Here is an 18,550-nt window from a genome sequence, read left to right on the forward strand (position 1 = left end):
AATAAAAAATGTTTCATATAAATACGAATAATACATTTTAAAAGTGTCACAAGATGAGCACGATAAGCAATGGTCTGTACTGAGAATAAAGTGTAATAGTTGTCGGAACTTTTACCTGGGACTTTTTAGACCACCGTCACTTAGACCGTTTTTTGGCTTAAGCATAGGCAGTTTGAGCCTTGGATGACGTAACGGATCAAAACAACAACAAAATTTTTTTTCAAGATGAAAGACAAAGATGGGTGGAATCATTCATGAAAAATATCTTTTTGAAGGGCATCTTTTGGCAAGAGAGAACCCTTCTGGTGTTTATAAAATATTTCGCCATAATTTGAGATGTCTGGCGATCAAAATCGGCGAACTGCGCGTGGAAACTCAACCGTAACAGTTCGTGCTCAGCCTTTGAGGTGAAACAATAAATTTTCACATAAGTACTTGTGATGATTATATGGCTTCATTTGTCATCAATATGATTTAATTTTCAGTGACAAGACTTACGTGGAAAGTGTTGTTGACTTTCTTCATGAAGTAGTACCACAGGTATGAATATTTTCCTTGTAATTCAGATCACAGCGACCAGCGTCACGGCTGAGAACTGACCATTAGCAAACAATATTAGCTTGGTACAACGTTCCCTGTCAAACTCATTTTTCTGGTTTTTCTATGCGAAGTTCCTATTAAGATTTTATGTCTGACTAGTCTGTAGATGTGAAATTTGTATATAATCGAATTTTATGTTCAATTACTTGCCTGAATGCCCATTCGCGTTTTACTTATAGGCTGTTGCTGGGGGCTGCAGAACGGAGGATTATGATCACATTAGTTGGGTCAAACTAGAAAAATATGATATTGGTACATGCATAGTCTGAATTTGGCAGTAGATATTGCCCAAAGTGTCACTATTGAGCTTGTAAAATATACATATTTCTAAATGGCATTCTTCTTTTGTTTATGTAAACTCATTCAATCCTGGATGATTTTTGTTATTTTTTGTATTTATGAAAAGAATCAAGCAAGACTCCACATGAAGCAAATAGCTTGCTATTTCTAGTTATTGGATACACTAATGGCTATCAAATCTGGCACATTAAGGTACACATTGTTTTATTACTTTATTTGTGTTGTTGAGTACAAACACCCTCTCTTATATCATGACAGTTAAATGGTGAAGCAGAAGAGTTAGTTTCAGTTCGTCAGGGTCCAGTGAAAGTTGTTCATATTGTTCAAACACCCAATCATGGTATTGTTATTTTGATTGACATGGGCCTTAGCTATGATAGCCAAACATACAAAGTTAATTTGAATGAGTTTTATGATTCTCTAGAGGACCAGAACATTGACATGTATCATGACAAACGGCCATTGCTAGCAGTCTGTGATGCTGCAAGGTAAAAGTTGTTGACCAATTCCTTAATTATTATCAATGATTAGTTTTTGCTACCAGAAATTCTATGTTGCTCTAACATACACATCTGTAATGTAAAAAAAATTCAAATAGACTTTAAAGTAGTCATTTTCTTATAGTTCATCTTGTCCTTTTTCTACTGTGAAGTTTTTGCCTTTGGGTAAGGGTGATTTAATAAAGACAACAGATTTCAAAAGTGAAGTGTACAGTGTTCACTCAAATAAACGGTAAACATTCGGTGCATATGCTTCTGAAAGAGTTTTTATAATGAGATGGTTTGTATAAAAGTTTCTTTGTGATTTTAAGGGTAACTATAGTGTGTTTGTCAGAGAGGATTGCTGTGTTAGATGCATCAACATTGTCAAAAAAGTTTGCAATAACAAGTAAGTTATGTGTTGACATAGATCTTGTTTGTATTACATGTATTTTGTTGTGGTAACAGCATGCTGAAAAGAATAGCATCAAAGTTAAGCTTTTCTACCTTACCACACTTCAATCTTATACTCCTAGGATAGCCATCCTCAATTAAAAGTTTAAAATATTATTTTACATGCATGAAGAGCCTTTTTTTATACAAATTTTTGTTATTTTAAGGATGCAATTCTCTAATGGGGTGTTCACATTGGGTTTTTCATATTTTTAGATTGCTATCCTTCTTGTGAACCTAATGTCAATCCAGTGTCACTTGGTTCACGTTGGCTTGCATTTGCTGATCGAAAGGTAACTATAAAAACATGTTGGAACTTGTCACTTCATGATTGTTCTCTTAAATGAAATCACACATTTTTTCACAGTTACTGCCAGTATACCAGTCAAGAGGTGGGGTCTCCTCGGAGAAACTTATTTCCTACACATCAGCCGTCTTTAATGCAGCGAAGGTACAACAACGTCATGTACAAACTTCGTATAGTCTCTTTTATCTTGTCAAGTGAGAGCTATCTTTACGTGTTTGTACTGTAGATGTTAATTGTCCATTTTATCGTGGTTAATGCAGCAGTGCTGAGAAAGACTTAGGTTGTTTTCGTTGACGTTTCGACATCCTGCCGTATTTTCTGGCTAAGGATGTTAAAATGTCAGCCAGCAAATACACCTTATCAAGACTGCACTGACCTAGACGATCTACACCTAAAAACATGTTACGATACTTTATGATTCAAACCATTCCCACAGCTATCTTGTCGTTTTATTATATATATTACGTTTGAGTGATGTATTTTCATGCACTAGAAATTTATTTTCATCTTTTCCCATTTTCTCAGTTACTGCGTCTCGTTTAGCAATGAAATGTTGCTAGCTTTTCTATTCACGCAATCTTACTTTGGCTTACGTGTTTTTGTATAGACGATCAGCAAAGGATTGTCGTTAGTTGGTATGTTAAATATAATAACTTTCACATCTTTCAATGAAGTACATATAATCATCAATTATTATTTCATCTTTAGGAGAAACAGTGGGTCGTTTGACTGGTTCTAATAGCTTTGAAAGTCAAGTGAACGAATATCCTCAATCGAACACAGTAAGACAAGAAAATATGAAACACTCCACGTTGTAACAAACTTACCGTGAATATGATTATCGCACGGTATGCATGTTGTATCCAATGCTACTGACAGAAATAAAACGGTCGCTCACTGTTGCATGCTGCATTTGAGGTTGAGCTAACTTTTTGGATACATTTGTTCATGTTGTATACCATATTTCATATTGCTGTGAATATCTTAGGTCTTCATGTCATTTCGCATTTGCTATAGATGTATTATTCAATGTCATGTCCTAAAGTTCACCTTGTATTCGATATTATTTTTCAGACAGCGTACAAATCAATGGCTCCTGGGACTGTCACTGTGATAGACATCGAGAACCATTATGAGAACGAGGCAAGTTTAACATATTACCCGGCTCGTGTTGTAATGATAATTTTAATATTATTTGGCTATGAAACATTGTTATCTAAGTATGTAATATTTGTAAAACATGGTTGTTTTAGAAAGACGATGAGTTAAGGGGACGAGCTATTGCACATTTTCTAGCTCATAACGGACAACCGATTGCTGCGTTGTCGTTTGATCCTAGGTAACGTACCACGTAGTTGTGGTTTTGTTCATCTTATGTTGACAAGTTTTGTATTGTGTTGAATTCTCTCGTTTTTAATTTTATACAGTGGATCTTTGTTATTTACGGCGGATACATTCGGTCAGGATTTTCACATATTTCGTATCCTGCCTCATCCTATGTGCCCCTCACTTGGCTCTGTTCATCATTTGTACACGCTGCACCGTGGAGACACCATGGCAACGGTAATGACCGCTCAATCCATCTCTTGTTTTATCTTGAATGCTTCTCCGCTTCCCTTCATTTAAGTCACATTCTTCACGAATGTTGTCCTAAATGTATTTTTATGTCACTTGTGTATTTATAGTCGTATACTTCGAACATCTCTTGTGCGTGCTCCCTTCTTCATTTCATTCCATGTTTTTTGTTCAGGTGTGTAATGTTGCATTCAATAACGATTCTCGTTGGATAACTGTTACCACACGTAGAGGAACAACTCATCTCTTTCCTATCACTTCCTATGGCGGTAAGAATCCTATTTTAACAAGGATGAATTGTCTACGGTCTTAAAACGTTTTGTCTGTCGACTGAGTTACACCCAGGCATTGATATCCATAGCTGAGGTTCTTCGTTTCAGTTTCTATGCATAGCATCAGTGCTTTCTAATCACTCCTCTTTCACCATCAGGAAGTGTAAGTTTACGGACACACAACAGCAGTCGTGTTGTAAATCGAAGCAGCAGATTTCATACAAGTGCCGGTCTGGAAGATCTAAAACGAAGTAGTGGTAATCAAACTGCAAATGTATTTCAACAAGGCTCACCAACTAGTAGTCTCGTGGGACCGTTCACTACTGCAAAAGATAGCCTGATGGTTGGTAAGAATGGTTTGGTTAATCCCAGGATGCCTCCCTTTCCTCCACCCGATGTTATTTTGGCGTGCGTTCAAATCAAGCTAGGAGCTTCATCTAGGTAAGTGTAGCTACATTCAATATATGCATATCATCACACTTGAAGATTGATGTGTTTACCATTGGATTATTTTATTTTAGTTAACTTATAGCTACTTGGCAACAAAGGAAGTTTTATTTAAATTGTCATGTAAATGCTTCAATTTCTGGCGATGATCCATTTATTGTAAAGCAAACATTTTACTTTGACATTATTTAGGGGTAGTACCGCTGGCAATAGTACATGCAATTCACCCACGACCATGTCGAGAGCAAATGGGTTTTTTTCAACCGAATCTGTTGCTGGTTCAGCACTATTCGCGGCGTCTAGAGCATGGATTACAGGCAATAGTAATTCTCCTAATCGGATAGGTAAGTGTATATTGAGTGGGTTAAAAAAGATACAGGTATTAATGACAAAAGGAGATGGCGGGAGGGAAGGTGAAACTTTGAAAATTGTGTTCTCCCATATGTCAGTGCACTTTTATATATATAAGAAAATATCGTTTTTTATTTCATTATAAATGGTTATTTTGTGTCAGACTCCTCGAAATCACCTCCTGTTGATCCACTCTTCGTGATCAGTAATTATGGAACACTCGTGGAATTCAATATTGACATTGAACCATTGAAAAACAGTCCCCTGAGTGAAGAGATGCCGTTTCAAGCGACAGCTGAAGGAAAAGGAAGATGGATATTTTCTAGGTATTATACTAAGTAAAGTTGACCATCTGATATCACTCTGTGCATTGCGCTTTTTCACCTGTATTCCACTGTTGAAGTTCCACCATTGGATATGGATGGATTGCTATGTATTCTGTTTGCCAATTCATATTTGATTACTTTTCTTCTTACGTACATGTACTCTTTTTCATGTCAATTCATAGACGCGCGACAATGGCAGAGAACAGAGCATCTCTTGTTGACGACATAATCGCATGTCAAAGTTTTAACAACATGAACAAACCACGAAATTCTCCACACGGTAGGTCGACTTGTGTAGTGTGCTCTTTCGTACCGTTTGTGTTCAATCACGAATGTTATAATAAAAATTTCAATCTATATATCGTTATATAACCACCCGTGGATACAGTAGTCAAAATGTACTGTATGTCAAAAACTATGCATCGATTATATTGAAGGAATTACGTTAAAAGAGAGCTCTGAAAGTTTTCGAGATGACAATTGGCTGGCGAATATCGAGATAGAAACACATGCTCCACCTCATAGACGACTTTGGATGGGTCCTCAGTTTGCCTTCAAGACCTTTCAACCACCTGGGAGTATGACTTACGGGCAAACGCCCGAATCGGCTGGAGCAACAATAAGGACCCACGATGGTGACTCTTTGGATCTGTACACAGAGGAGCTCGATTTGCAGTCTCTACGGATCCAGCCAGTCCGTTCAGATCCCTTACCCACCCCCAAAGCCAGGTATGTGCTTGCGAGTGCACGGACGAACTTTGACGAGAATACGATGTTTGTGGATAACGGACCAGAAAGTTTGACAGACATTTGTGGCTTGTGGCCTGCTGGGGAGGAACTGATGTCACTAGAGAATGGAAAATTGATTGAAAGCATCGCAGACGCTATGAATGATATTTCGGAGCGATCGTCAGTTTCTGATGATGATGATTTTGCAATTTTTCCTCCTAACCTTCCTGAAGCAAGTTTAGTTAACTCTTCTTCCAGCATGTCTCCTGACTGTTAAACCGGTATGGGTCAAGAAGGGAATAGATCAATGCTTTTCACTGTCCATAAAGTGCATCAGTGGCTCAGTTTCTGTCAAAGTTTTGTTGCCATTAGCTTTCCTTGGTATTGCTTCATTGGAACATTCGCCTCTTAGTTGCTCATTTCATAATATATTTTGTATTCTTGTTGTACTTATTATGTAAAGTGGTCGTATGTATAGTGTAAAATAAATGGATGAAAAATTTCAAAAAAAGTCTGTACATATTATGTTATATGTACATAATAGTTGTATTAATAATTAAAAAACAGGCTCTCACAAAAAAAAGGGGGAAATATATTCTTTGTTATTTTACTTTGAGTGTGTGTCAATGGCTTTTTCCATCTCAATCTCAATTAGCATTACATTTCAAAACGTAATCAATTGACTCTTTTTAATTAAGAGCCAAATTATTCACAATTACAGTTACATTTTTCGTGTTTAAGAATTTATGTTTATATAAATAGTAAATTGATAAATTCTTACACATTAATTAATAAACAAACAAGTATAAAACAATCATGAAAACAATTATTGGCCTAATACAAATGGATTTGCACTGCAGTTAACCTCTTGCACACCTTCAATGGAAGGAATTGCCAACTCGTCAAATAACTTATCATGAACTTTTTCATTGTATTCATACAATTTCTCAAGTCCTATGATAGCATGCTTATATATGTAAGCAACAACATCTTCTGAGATGATGCGATTTTTTCGCTGCTTCGACTGCTGAATTATTGTCTCTAATGAATCAGCAACCAGAGGGTTGACTTGGATATTATATCCCGTCTCTTTCAAACGTTCCATGTATTCAATAAGTTCACTGTACTCAACACATGTACCTTCTGCGACAAAGCTGATATTTCTTGTCAAAATCCAATCAGTGAGGTTGATGGCAACCTTTCTAGCAAGACGATAGTAAACGTCCACTTTGTCTGCACTAAACGCGTCTATGCTCCCCATGATTTCGTCTGTATCAACATAGGCATAGTTTTTAAATTCAGGATGAGTTTTGAAATATTTGTGGATTCTGGTCGATTTACCAGCACCCATTGGTCCCAAAACAAAAACAGCATTTCCTTTAGCCTTGACGTTTGCAAGTTTACTTTTCCATTCGTTCACAACGCGGTCTAGTATTGCCTGATCAAAGCAAGCCACGGTTTTTACTAGACAACCTCTATAGATTCCGCAAGAAAAATGTTTCGTCACTACCAAACGGAAACCTGAAACCTTACGAGCGCAGAGAGAACGATTTATTTCCTTCACATTTATCTTACGTGATAAATTCATGCGTCCTGCAATTGTCTGGAGCTTTAGATTAAATATACATTTATTTTCTACGCTGCAAGTTATCCCCAACTATCACTCTGCCATTGGCATAAACAGGAATTTTTTTGACGTACGACGGCCATGTCAAATATGATAACACTCATTGAGATCTTTAGCAGGCTCAGGCGATTTAGAACTCAATGGTCAGCAGTTAGTTCTGATCATGACATTTGTGCGCGAACAACACTTCAAAGTTCAAACTTAGAAGTAGGATTAAAACACTAACATATGTCAAAATTTTCGTTTTGCCTTTGATATTTCGCGATGAATCGAAGTGGTATTTCTCGATTGGAGACTCGAAGTACTCGGGCAAATAAAGAAGAGCTTGTAAAACGAGTCATGTTGACGGTAGAACGCGTGAGAAAGTGGTATGAATTTAATTTACACTATAACCAACAACTACAAACAATAACGACCTTATCTAACAACATTTGAGAAATTAACCTTCCACTCCTCTTCCTTGTAAACGAGACAAGTCTACTCAAAAGCAGAGAGCCTTATACGCTACAAGTCCCGGGCTTGTGACCGGTATAGCAGAGTTAAAAGGTGAAAGGTTTATCATAGGTTAATCAACTGAATTTCTCAAACGTTGTTAGATAAGGTCGTTATTGTTTGTAGTTGTTGGTTATAGCGTTGTGCTATCATTCTTTTTGTTTAATAACATTCCAACTATTTAACCTTGTAATTTACTTTGTGCTAAACTAAACTTACTGGAAGGATGTTATAAATGAATGACGTTTGTTTTGTCTGTTCAGGGAAAAAAAATGGGTTGATTCAACTGCAGAGGGCTGTACTCTGAAGATTTTTAAATGGGTTCCAGGTTTGTGTAAGCATTCAAAGATTTTTGTTCAACATGTTAGATCAACTAATGCCAAATATGTTACATTATTCCGTTTAGTTTCAGATGAGGATATTAAAAAGGTACAGGTGCACCACAAAACAATTGTTAAATATAGCTCAGAAAACTGTATGTTTTTCATCAATTTTAGGTAAAAAAGATGCAAGATAATACATCAGATTCTAAAAATGTGGTGGAAAAATTGTCGCCACCAGATGCGGAAAAGGGCATTGAAAAAAGCACTGACAACCATGGAAAAGAGTTGGATGATTTAAGTGAGAGTTGTGCAACCCAGAACATTCATAGTGATGGTGTAACTACATCTGGTACAAGGTAGGGAATATTAAAGTAAATGGTTTGAACCCAGGAATATCGTTACATGTTTGTAGATGTAGATGACCCTGAAGATGACTACCGCTAAGGTTGTCGAAATGTCAGTCAACAACAACAAAAACAGTCCTTCTCGGGACTATACCAACCTGGACAATCTACATCTACAAACATGTAGCGAATACTACACATGGAAAAATTAGCTGTTGTTTTCGTGAATCAATTTCCCAACGAAATTACTATGTTTTCAGCAAGGACTGCATAGCACATAATACAGATGACAATGTTGAAAATCAAGTCCAACAAAGTGTGGAAAGTAGCAATGAAAGTACCATTGGTTTAGAGTCATCAAAAAACATTGCAGAACAGGATTCTGGATCATTTCATTTAGCAAGCTCTAACGATGAATCAGTATGTGTTTTTACTCAAAGTCACCCCTTTATTTGTGTAATTATTGTACCCTCCTGTGTATTTAATTGTATCCCTGCTGTGTACTGGATTGTATCCCTGTTATGTACTGGATTGTATCCCTGCTGTGTACTTCATTGTATCCCTAATCTTTTCATCTTCATTAAATATAGAATTATGAACCTCTGTCTAAAATAACCAAAACGGACTGTTGAATCCAAATTCGTGATGTTCAGATCGTAAATCTCGGGTATTGTGGAGGTTGATGATGTAAAAGTTACATTTTTTAAATGTATTTATTTAAATTTTGTATATACTGCATTTATCAGAAGCTTTTTCAATATCCAGAAAAAGCTCTACTTCTTAATACATTACAGTGATATCGAAAAAATTAAATTACAATTTTGAAAATTTGCGAAATTTTCGTCAGAAAATTCGTCATTATTATGCAATAATACCTACTCTGACGAAAATGAAAAGCCCACTTCCGGTGATGGCGATGACAATAACCAGAATAATAAACATTAATAATTATTTGAAACAAAATGGCGAGTTGGGCAGCTAATGAAAGAAAATATCCTAGTGAAGACGATTTGGATGATTACGAATACGACACAGTCGTGAGTAAGCTTGAACAGACGCAAAACAGAGTACTTGGTAGTACGTCTCGATCTTTGGGCCTTATTGAGGAATCTCATGACATTGCAATCAAAACAGCGGAAGAATTGCAACGACAAGAAGAAAGTCTTAATCGTACTGAACGAAATTTAGATAATATATCGCGCGACGTGGGTACAGCCAACAGACATATCAAGTCAGTGCAAAGTATTTGGGGGGCTATTGGAAACTATTTTAGTAAACCAAAGGAATCTACGATTGCGAAACATGAAAAGGAAAAGTCTATTGTTGAAGAAACGACGTTAAATCATAGCACGGAATTAAGGCTCGATTATGCTGAAAAAGATGTTTTGCCAGGCTATGACAGTCCAGGACAAGGTACTGAAAGCTTTGAAAAACAATATGACACTCACTTGAGTGAAATATCTCGTGGACTCAGTATTTTAAAAGACGATGCTTTAGTTTTGGGTCAAACCATTGATCGCCATAATGATATCATAACAAGAATTGAAGGAAAGGTTGAAAGAGTAGATGACGAGGTTGGACTGGCTGACAAAAAGATTCGGAGGATCCTGGGAAAGTAATGAGCTTTAGTAGTCGTACAATGCTTACATGCATAAAACCAAGTTGTTGTCTTGTCTACTACATACTTTGAAGATCATTTAATGTAAAAATAATATATACTATTATAATGGCATGGAAATTTCATTACAGAAATTTGGTGTGAATAATTAGAAGCCAATTGGATTGGTTCTTCTAACCCTAAATATATCATTTGTATGTCAATGATTTTCCCAGTGTTTTCTGTTTGACTGTACTTAGCGAAGCAAACCTGTTTTACTCCTACAATGAAAATATTTTATATATTTTTTCACTGGTGAAACAATGATTGCACTTATTTTTCTAAAGTAATAAATGATATTCTTGAAAAATTTACATTGTAGAAGTAAATGTTTGGGCTTCGGAATTTATTACATGTGACTTGTAAATTGTGTGTTGGGTGAATAAGACGGCTGTTTATCACAGTCTGCTAGCAATATGACATGATTTGTCATCACATAAATGGCATACTAGATAAGTTAATCCTGAACAAAAATAAACTCAATATATTCAATTTTTTTTCATTTGATTTTCATATGAAAGTTCTAAACATCAACAACAGTTATTACTATCCATAGCACTATCTTCCAGTTTCTGTAACATTTTAAAGTTTGGCCTGTGAGTTGTCAAGTACTTTATATGAGGGCAATGTCAGGAATTCCTCCATGTTTCTTGACAAAACAAGATGATCTAATATTTCGGAAGCTTGCTGTAGTCTCCCTTTGCCAGCTCCCCCCTGACTACCAAACTCTTCCTCACGGATGGTACGATACATGTCTGGAGTAAATGTTTGTCCATCATCCAGGATCACAGAATGACGTAACCATTGCCAAAGTTGAGCACGCGATATCTCAGCGGTGGCAGCGTCTTCCATCAAATTGTTCACGGCAACTGCACCTCTCCCCTAAGTGGAAGATGAAAAGATTATCTCACTTTTTGCATACACATTTGTTTTAAATATGCTGAAATGTTATTGCTGAAAAAGGTAAATTATCCTCGTTAGTTCTCTGAGAATCACGTCATTTATCAATTCAATAAAGATTCAGTATAAGTGAAAAACACTTCAGCAAACCTGTAGCCATTCGTTAATGTATTTAAGAGCAACAGACACGTTCAATCGAACACCAGCCTCGGTAATCTTTCCTCCATCAACCTTGATCGTAGTTAAATCGTTCACTGTTACATTAACGTCTTCGCGCAGGCGATGTTTTTGGTGGTTGGCATTTTGCATACCTTTTAGAAATACTTCTCGTGCAACCTGAAGATGAAAAGTTAATTTTTCGTATGCGTAGATTTTTTAGGACTTTAATTTCTTCTTACGTGCAGAAGTGGTATAATCTGAGTCGTTTTTGTAGAATGTAAGGTTTCACTATCTAACATTAAACCTTACATCCTTATAAATCCCATATTGCTCTCACACTATCCCTACTCATCTCTTCATTCCACTGCCTCCATTGAAACATCTGCGAAAACGTGAACATCATTGTGAACACACACCTTCACTAGGTCAGGATGAGCTACCCATGTTCCATCAAAACCATCGGCAACCTCTCGTTCTTTATCTCCTTTCACTTGAGAGAATGCTTTCTTATTGATCTCCTCGTCATGTCGGCTCGGAATGAAAGCGGACATCCCACCCATAGCATGCGCAGCATGTTTGTGACATATCTTCACAATGCGATCCGTGTAAGATCTCATGAATGGCACTGTCATCGCCACCTACACACGAGGAAAACATGTTGTCTTGTGCAATATCTTCAAGCGTATTTTACTCCTAGATTGGGTCCAAATTTTATCTCCTCTACAAACTTCGCCTACCTGCTTCCTGTCAGGTAAAACAGCTTCCGGTTTACTCTGAAGTCTTTTGATGATACTGAAAATGTAATCCCATCTTCCGGCGTTAGCCCCGCAGCAATATTCACGCAACTCGTAAATCATTTCTTCAATATCCAACGCTGCAGGCAACGTCTCGATCATGACAGTTGCTCGAATAGTACCTAAGAAACAATTCGGTCATTGCAGTGTTGTGCTTACCAAAAACCCTTATGCATGCAAGTATTTACCTTCAGGGATCTGGAGATACTCTTCAGCTGCCTGAAACACCTGATTCCACAGCCTGCATTCCAGGAAGGTTTCCATTTTGGGTAAGTAATAGTATGTAGCGGAACCTCGCTGCATGCGTACGTGAATGTTATGAAAGAAATAGAGACCAAAGTCCACAAGGGCACCGGCCATTGGTTGACCATCACAAAGTATATGTCCTTCATCAAGATGCCATCCTCGCGTCCTTACAATCAAACACGCTATCTTTTCTTTCAGTTTCCTCAGGGAGCCTGGCGAGATACAATGAATGAAATATATGGTAAGTTTGCCTGTAGGCTAGAAGCGTTGCAAATTTTCATGGTTATGTCTAACCAATCACAAACGTTTTCCTATATCTTGATATGCTTTATATAAGAAAAACCTGTTTACCATCGGCATTTTGGAAAGTAATCGTTCCTCTCTCTGCATCCATAAGATTTGCCTGCCCCTCGATAATGTTCTTCCACGTGGGACTTAACGAGTCTTCGAAATCAGCCATAAAAATATCAGCACCACTGTTAAGAGCATTGATGACCATCTTACGGTCAGTTGGTCCCGTGATTTCAACATGTCTCCGCTGTAGGTCCGCTGGGACTGGTGCAACCTTCCAGTCATCACCATGGTTTGGTTTGGGATACTCCATGGGTTGCCCTGCATTGATAGCAAGCTGCCTCTTGAGCCTCTTCTCGAGCAGTTGAAGTCTGGCATAGTTGAAACGTCGGTGAAGATCGGCCAGGAACGCCAGCGCATCGTACGTCAGAACTCGTTCATACTGAGGCTGAATCTCACCTTTGACTAGCACTCCTATGATGACGGTGAATTCGTAATTCTTTCAAAAGACAAATTCATTTCTAATCTGTTTCAATTATGCTCCTTAGTAGCCAAGACAAAGGAAAAGCAATCTGTTTTGATATTGTTTTATTGTAATACTTGCTTAGCAACCATGTTGATAAGCTGACTAAGACAAAAACTTTTATTTTGTTACGTAACTATGTTTTTTTTATGAGATTTGTTATGCGCAATGGCATTACAGCAATCAACATGTTTGTGATGTTACCTGGGGGACAATTCATTTCTGAAGACTCCTGCATCTAGTGAAAGTGAATCTAGAAAATATGGACGGACTTATGACGTACGTATAGGCATGTTGGGGGCGGTAGTCCAACGTTGAATTTGATTAACTCGGTTGAAGTTATGTAATTTTGTGCCATAATTTTATAAATAAGAACTGTTAAAGATACATTAAACTGGGGATTATCATCCGAACATTTTCCACGATTGAATTATCAAGTGCAGTCATGAATAACAGCTTAAATTTGTGTACAACTTGCTTATACAAAAGAGATCAATAGTTGAAAACTTTGAAATGATACTCGCAACTATTTGTTGGAATTTACTATTTACTGCATTCGCATTCGATTGCACTGAATAAAGATAAATAAGAATACTGTTATTTTGTCTTTAGTGATTCAATCATCATACGGGGTTCAAAGTCCAAAGTTAAAACATTCTTATCCTCACGTCCAAAATATATTTTCAAATACCACTGTACAATACACTACAAAATTTGAGCAAAGCCTTTCATCACCTATTCCTGGCATGTAAAAGATCTCATGTTTAGGTTGTGAGTTGCAAAATGAACGCAGAATGAATGTTGTTATGTCAATGTTTGAGTGACAAAAGTAACTCATATTTGTTGATTTGTGTGCAAAGATTTAAGTCTGCTTAGTTAAATGAAATCAGTAGATTGCAGTGCAGGTTTACCTTGAAGAATTCTTGAGTTGTCACTTGTCTGAACAATAAAATCTTCGTTGTAAAGGCTAGCACTAGCGATCAATAGGCGATTAACAATTCAACATGCAATGGTGCGGACCGGGGGGTTATAGAAATATTTACGTTTTCCCTTGACCAATCAACGTTAAGAATGTTGTAATTTTGAGACGGTCAACCAATCAGCATGACCGCTGCCACGTTGTAAACACGTTGCAACGAAGCAACTAAATTATTTAGATTACCTCCTTTGCCAGTCGAAGTTTACTGTAAACTCTGACAGAGAGAATTTTGTGTTATTTAACGTCTTTGAAAAATGGCATCTTATCGAACGGACCGATTTTCTGGGATCAAAAGAGACTACTCACTCGACACAGTTCGTCGTTTGTCGGGGTCAGTAAAAATCGAATACACTCTGGCCAAGCTTGGTGCTGAAAAATTGTGGAACTATATGACTGCTGGAGGAAGCGAGTATATAAATGTGCTTGGTGCTTTAACGGGTACAACAAAATTTATATTTTTCAATTAATTTTTGTACTTCAATGAATACGATTAATGTTCACTGTTCACTACTATTTGATTTATACTCAGGAAAATGCTTGATAACTGAGCAAGAATTAACTTAGAAACAACGTTGGATACTTCAGAAACTGAATTATTTCATTATAAGTGCATTTACTAAAACAACGTGTGCTTTCTTAAAAAAAATTCACAAGATTTTTTGTGTAAAGTTTCATGAGTCCAAAGGTCGCAACCTACATAACATTCCTCGCCTACCACACGCCTACTTTTAATTTGAATTTACTCTATGATAATTATAGTTAATAAATCCCACTGATAATTCTTCAAATAGCTTTAGCGCACTAGTAAAATTAGTTTATGTTTAACTAAATTATCATTACGCAATTGTTTACTCATAGACAGGCGCTACCTGAAACGTGCTATTTAGTATTTAATAAACGTAATTGTCACTTCTGAGCCACGTTCTGACCTGCCAGAGTTCTTTGTTGTTGTTTTTTAACAAAATGCTTTGAGTAGTAAGGAATAAATTTAAAACTTCCCGCATCATACTTTAGAGGTGCTCCCTCATATGATTATCATGGATTGCGTAAAACGAAGTTGCTACATTTCCGACAGTATCTTTCTCGTCGTAAATATTTTACTGCTATGTTTGTCTGTTTGAGTCTCATCTTGTCCGTCTTGATGTTTAGGAATGCAAGCAGTTCAAATGGCCAAGGCGGGACTCAAAGGTATCTATCTAAGTGGTTGGCAGGTTGCAGCTGATGCAAATCTTGCAGGACAAACATTTCCAGATCAAAGTCTGTATCCCGCTAATTCTGCACCGCGACTCGTGGAGAGAATCAACAATGCGTTTCAACGTGCAGATCAGATACAGCACATGGAAGGTGGTCGTTCAAGAATGGACTATTTCCTACCCATTGTGGCCGATTGTGAGGCAGGATTTGGTGGACCTTTAAATGCTTTCGAGATTGTCAAGAACATGGTAGGTCTTTTGTGTGTTGAACTGTGACTAACCTTTTGAAAAGCACGTGTAACACGAGACAACTGGCTGTGCTGTGCTCTCCCCAACTCGCCGCATGTGCTCGTTTTTGTCATGTTGACATTGGCATGAACGCTTTATTAAAATGGGAAAATTCTGATAGATTTCTCTTTCTTCTCGTCTAGATCAAAGCTGGAGCAGCGGGAGTTCACTTAGAAGATCAGCTCGCTTCTGCCAAGAAATGTGGTCACATGGGAGGAAAAGTCCTGGTGCCTACCCAGCAGTTTGTTCAATTGTTAAATGCTGCAAGATTAGCTGCCGACGTCATGGGCGTGAGCACGGTTATCATTGGACGTACGGACGCTAACTCTGCTGGATTAGTGACCTCCGATGTTGATCCCCGCGATAGACCGTTCCTAACCGGAGAAAGAACACCTGAAGGATTTTTTCGTAGTCGGGCGGGTTTGGATCAAGCTATTGCCCGTGCTTTAGCTTACGCACCATATTGTGACGTATTATGGTGCGAAACAGGCAAGCCAAATATCGAAGAAGCAAGAAGGTTTGCGAAAGCCGTTCATGCCAAATTTCCCGGCAAACCGCTGGCGTATAACTGTTCTCCGTCGTTCAACTGGAAGGCGAACCTGAATGATCGTGAGATAGCCATGTTTCAGAAGGAACTCGGTCGACTTGGTTATCGTTTTCAATTTGTCACATTAGCAGGCTTCCATTCCCTAAACCACGCCATGTTCAAACTGGCACGTGACTACAGGGACAACGGCATGACGGCTTATACGAAAGTACAAGAAGACGAATTCAATCAAGCGAATTTTGGCTTTACCGCTCACAAACATCAACGCGAAGTTGGCGTATCTTATTACGATGCCATTTCCTTGGCTGTTAGTGGAGGAAATAGTTCTGTCACCGCTTTCAAAGGCTCCACGGAAGATGAACAATTTAAACATAAACTATAAACACACAGCCTCCGGCGTTTAAAGTGGCAATGAAACAAAATATGAAGACAATACCAAAGGCTTCGGTCTGAGGTCCGATAAATTTTCCAAATTTTTATTGTATTAAAGGCTCTCAAGAATGCATTTTGGTTTTGAAATAATTTTGATGAGGTGTTATAATGTATTTAGTATATGTATTGTTGTAATGATTAAGTAAATTCTGTATAATTTTGCTTTTCACATAAGATTTCTCTGTTTGTTGCTTCAATTAAGCAATCTAAAGATTTTTTTAATGTTACAAGTTATTCAAAATTCTTATTTAAATTGTTCACGCTAGTATTGCGTCGTTACGGGCCGAACTCGTTCAATCAAATACAAAGGAGATGATCTACAAATGCTACAACCTCATTTAGGACGCGAGGCTACATTATGTGATCTATAAGGATAATTTTTGCATATGAAGTAAGAGTTTTCACGAAGTAAAAGTCACATTAAAGTCGTTCAAGCGTCCCTTTAGAGTCCGATCACACAAAATATTCAATTCATGCTGTCTTTCGTGGGAGCAAGCAAAGTCATCTGGTCCCTCGCCGCAGCCTCCATAACCAGTGACGCATGGATATCCCGGATGCACCATAAGCTCACAGATCGTCGGCGCTTGTCGGTTGTTCATCACTGCTTTTTGATAAGTATGGATAATTCTCTCTACGTTCATGTTGATCCCCATCAATGATACACCGATGAAGGATGGAGACCTAAAAATTGTGTTATTATAAACATGTCGAGAAACGAGAGGAAACTGTGTGAGGTTTCTACCTTATTCCATAGTTTCCATAGATTTCCTTCGCTGCCTTGGCATTTTGAAAGACCTGTTGGTAAAAGGTAGCATTACCTTCAAACCAGGAAGATAGTTGAGCTTCAAAAGGAATCCGAACCTGTCGCAAGGAATACCCGTTCATCATTTGAGCAATGATACGGCTTATTTCTGGAAGAACATGAATATGCTGATGGCCATCAACATGATTTGGAATGTAACCAACTTGTTTGATAAATTCGGTTATTTGAGCCTCTATTTCATTCCTGTAAAATAACGAATGAAGCTTGCAGTAAAAAGATTCTCGGGGAAATCTTGAAGTGCAGATGAGATTACGATAAGAAGAAAGGGTTGCTTTTTCAAACGTAATCTAGAATGAAATAATGACTTTTATAACTGTCGTCTCCAAATGAAAAATGTTGACAAAAAGATAGAGGAAAAAGTAGACAAAAGGTAGACGAAAAGATAGACACAAAGGTAGACAAAAAGGTAGACAAGAAGTAGACACAAGAGTAGACACAAAGGTAGACACAAAGGTAGACAAAATGGTGGACAAAATGGTAGACAAAAAGAGTGAACAAAGAATGCTGAAAAGACGATTCCTTTGATACGACAACTTTTAAAATAACTATTCTTCTAAAAGAAACGAGGAAAAAATTACTTGATATGACTTATGTGGATTTCACCGCGAGAAAATGCTTCTCTAAATCCAAACTTTCCCCGGAAGAATGGCTTGTCTTCAGCTAACAGCGTATTATGCTCTTCTGTAACATTGACTGCTCGACCCTCAGTTAAGTTAATATGAATACCTAGAGCAAGTCCATGCTCTTTGGCAAGTTTTACAGCCGTAGCTCTTGAGTAACCGTTAATAAGAAGAGATGCACGAGTAACGATTCCTTCATTATAAGCGTCGATTATTCCTCTATCTCTCTCAGGTGAATACCCCAAATCATCAGCAGTCACTATGAAATAATGGTTTTTTTCTGCATTTTCCTTCAAGGATGTATTTACTGATAGAGAGTTAAAGGAAATTACCGGCCTCATGACCGGTTTTTATGCGTAAATTGCACAATAAACTAGAGGATCTATTTTTATAAATTTTTGCGACCATTTTGGAAATTTTAGTAATTATTTTAGTATCCGCTCTCCCCCGGTCCGCGAAGAAAACAAAATTGA

The 18,550-nt window shown here is 37.5% G+C and overlaps 7 protein-coding genes across 7 annotated transcripts; 4 read left to right on the plus strand and 3 right to left on the minus strand.

The window, feature by feature from the left end:
- The first annotated feature begins 95 nt into the window (after positions 1-95).
- LOC124435438 (BCAS3 microtubule associated cell migration factor-like) lies at positions 96-6,449 on the plus strand. Its single transcript, XM_046985374.1, has 21 exons — positions 96-407; positions 486-540; positions 780-852; positions 1,007-1,092; positions 1,159-1,240; positions 1,325-1,388; positions 1,525-1,632; positions 1,712-1,788; positions 2,049-2,125; positions 2,200-2,283; positions 2,747-2,774; positions 2,848-2,921; positions 3,214-3,282; positions 3,393-3,478; positions 3,567-3,702; positions 3,890-3,983; positions 4,145-4,427; positions 4,626-4,777; positions 4,948-5,110; positions 5,293-5,390; positions 5,548-6,449. The coding sequence occupies exons 1-21, from the start codon at positions 337-339 to the stop codon at positions 6,114-6,116; spliced, it is 2,529 nt and encodes an 842-aa protein (XP_046841330.1). The 5' UTR covers positions 96-336; the 3' UTR covers positions 6,117-6,449.
- Positions 6,411-7,565, minus strand: LOC124435443. The gene has a single exon (XM_046985378.1). It carries the CDS (start codon positions 7,425-7,427, stop codon positions 6,666-6,668), a length of 762 nt encoding a protein of 253 aa, XP_046841334.1. The 5' UTR covers positions 7,428-7,565; the 3' UTR covers positions 6,411-6,665.
- A 56-nt stretch (positions 7,566-7,621) lies between these two features.
- On the plus strand, positions 7,622-9,462 carry LOC124435445 (B-cell CLL/lymphoma 7 protein family member A-like). The gene is made up of 6 exons (XM_046985381.1): positions 7,622-7,834; positions 8,222-8,286; positions 8,365-8,387; positions 8,456-8,637; positions 8,886-9,045; positions 9,216-9,462. Exons 1-6 carry the CDS (start codon positions 7,731-7,733, stop codon positions 9,255-9,257), a joined length of 576 nt encoding a protein of 191 aa, XP_046841337.1. The 5' UTR covers positions 7,622-7,730; the 3' UTR covers positions 9,258-9,462.
- A 110-nt stretch (positions 9,463-9,572) lies between these two features.
- LOC124435444 (synaptosomal-associated protein 25-like) lies at positions 9,573-10,596 on the plus strand. The gene has a single exon (XM_046985380.1). It carries the CDS (start codon positions 9,588-9,590, stop codon positions 10,242-10,244), a length of 657 nt encoding a protein of 218 aa, XP_046841336.1. The 5' UTR covers positions 9,573-9,587; the 3' UTR covers positions 10,245-10,596.
- Positions 10,597-10,769: 173 nt separating this feature from the next.
- On the minus strand, positions 10,770-14,217 carry LOC124435439 (malate synthase-like). The gene is made up of 8 exons (XM_046985375.1): positions 14,107-14,217; positions 13,400-13,448; positions 12,733-13,146; positions 12,324-12,593; positions 12,079-12,257; positions 11,758-11,979; positions 11,333-11,518; positions 10,770-11,164 (listed from the first exon to the last, which is right to left on the minus strand). Exons 2-8 carry the CDS (start codon positions 13,431-13,433, stop codon positions 10,865-10,867), a joined length of 1,605 nt encoding a protein of 534 aa, XP_046841331.1. The 5' UTR covers positions 13,434-13,448; positions 14,107-14,217; the 3' UTR covers positions 10,770-10,864.
- A 102-nt stretch (positions 14,218-14,319) lies between these two features.
- Positions 14,320-16,803, plus strand: LOC124435441 (isocitrate lyase-like). The gene is made up of 3 exons (XM_046985376.1): positions 14,320-14,612; positions 15,324-15,616; positions 15,799-16,803. The coding sequence occupies exons 1-3, from the start codon at positions 14,429-14,431 to the stop codon at positions 16,582-16,584; spliced, it is 1,263 nt and encodes a 420-aa protein (XP_046841332.1). The 5' UTR covers positions 14,320-14,428; the 3' UTR covers positions 16,585-16,803.
- LOC124435442 (carbohydrate deacetylase-like) lies at positions 16,708-18,487 on the minus strand. Its single transcript, XM_046985377.1, has 3 exons — positions 18,036-18,487; positions 17,377-17,640; positions 16,708-17,315 (listed from the first exon to the last, which is right to left on the minus strand). The coding sequence occupies exons 1-3, from the start codon at positions 18,416-18,418 to the stop codon at positions 17,036-17,038; spliced, it is 927 nt and encodes a 308-aa protein (XP_046841333.1). The 5' UTR covers positions 18,419-18,487; the 3' UTR covers positions 16,708-17,035.
- Between the last annotated feature and the right edge of the window lie 63 nt (positions 18,488-18,550).

Source organism: Xenia sp. Carnegie-2017, unplaced genomic scaffold, assembly GCF_021976095.1.
Source record: "Xenia sp. Carnegie-2017 unplaced genomic scaffold, XeniaSp_v1 HiC_scaffold_14, whole genome shotgun sequence".
In the NCBI taxonomy this organism is placed as follows: domain Eukaryota; kingdom Metazoa; phylum Cnidaria; class Anthozoa; order Malacalcyonacea; family Xeniidae; genus Xenia; species Xenia sp. Carnegie-2017.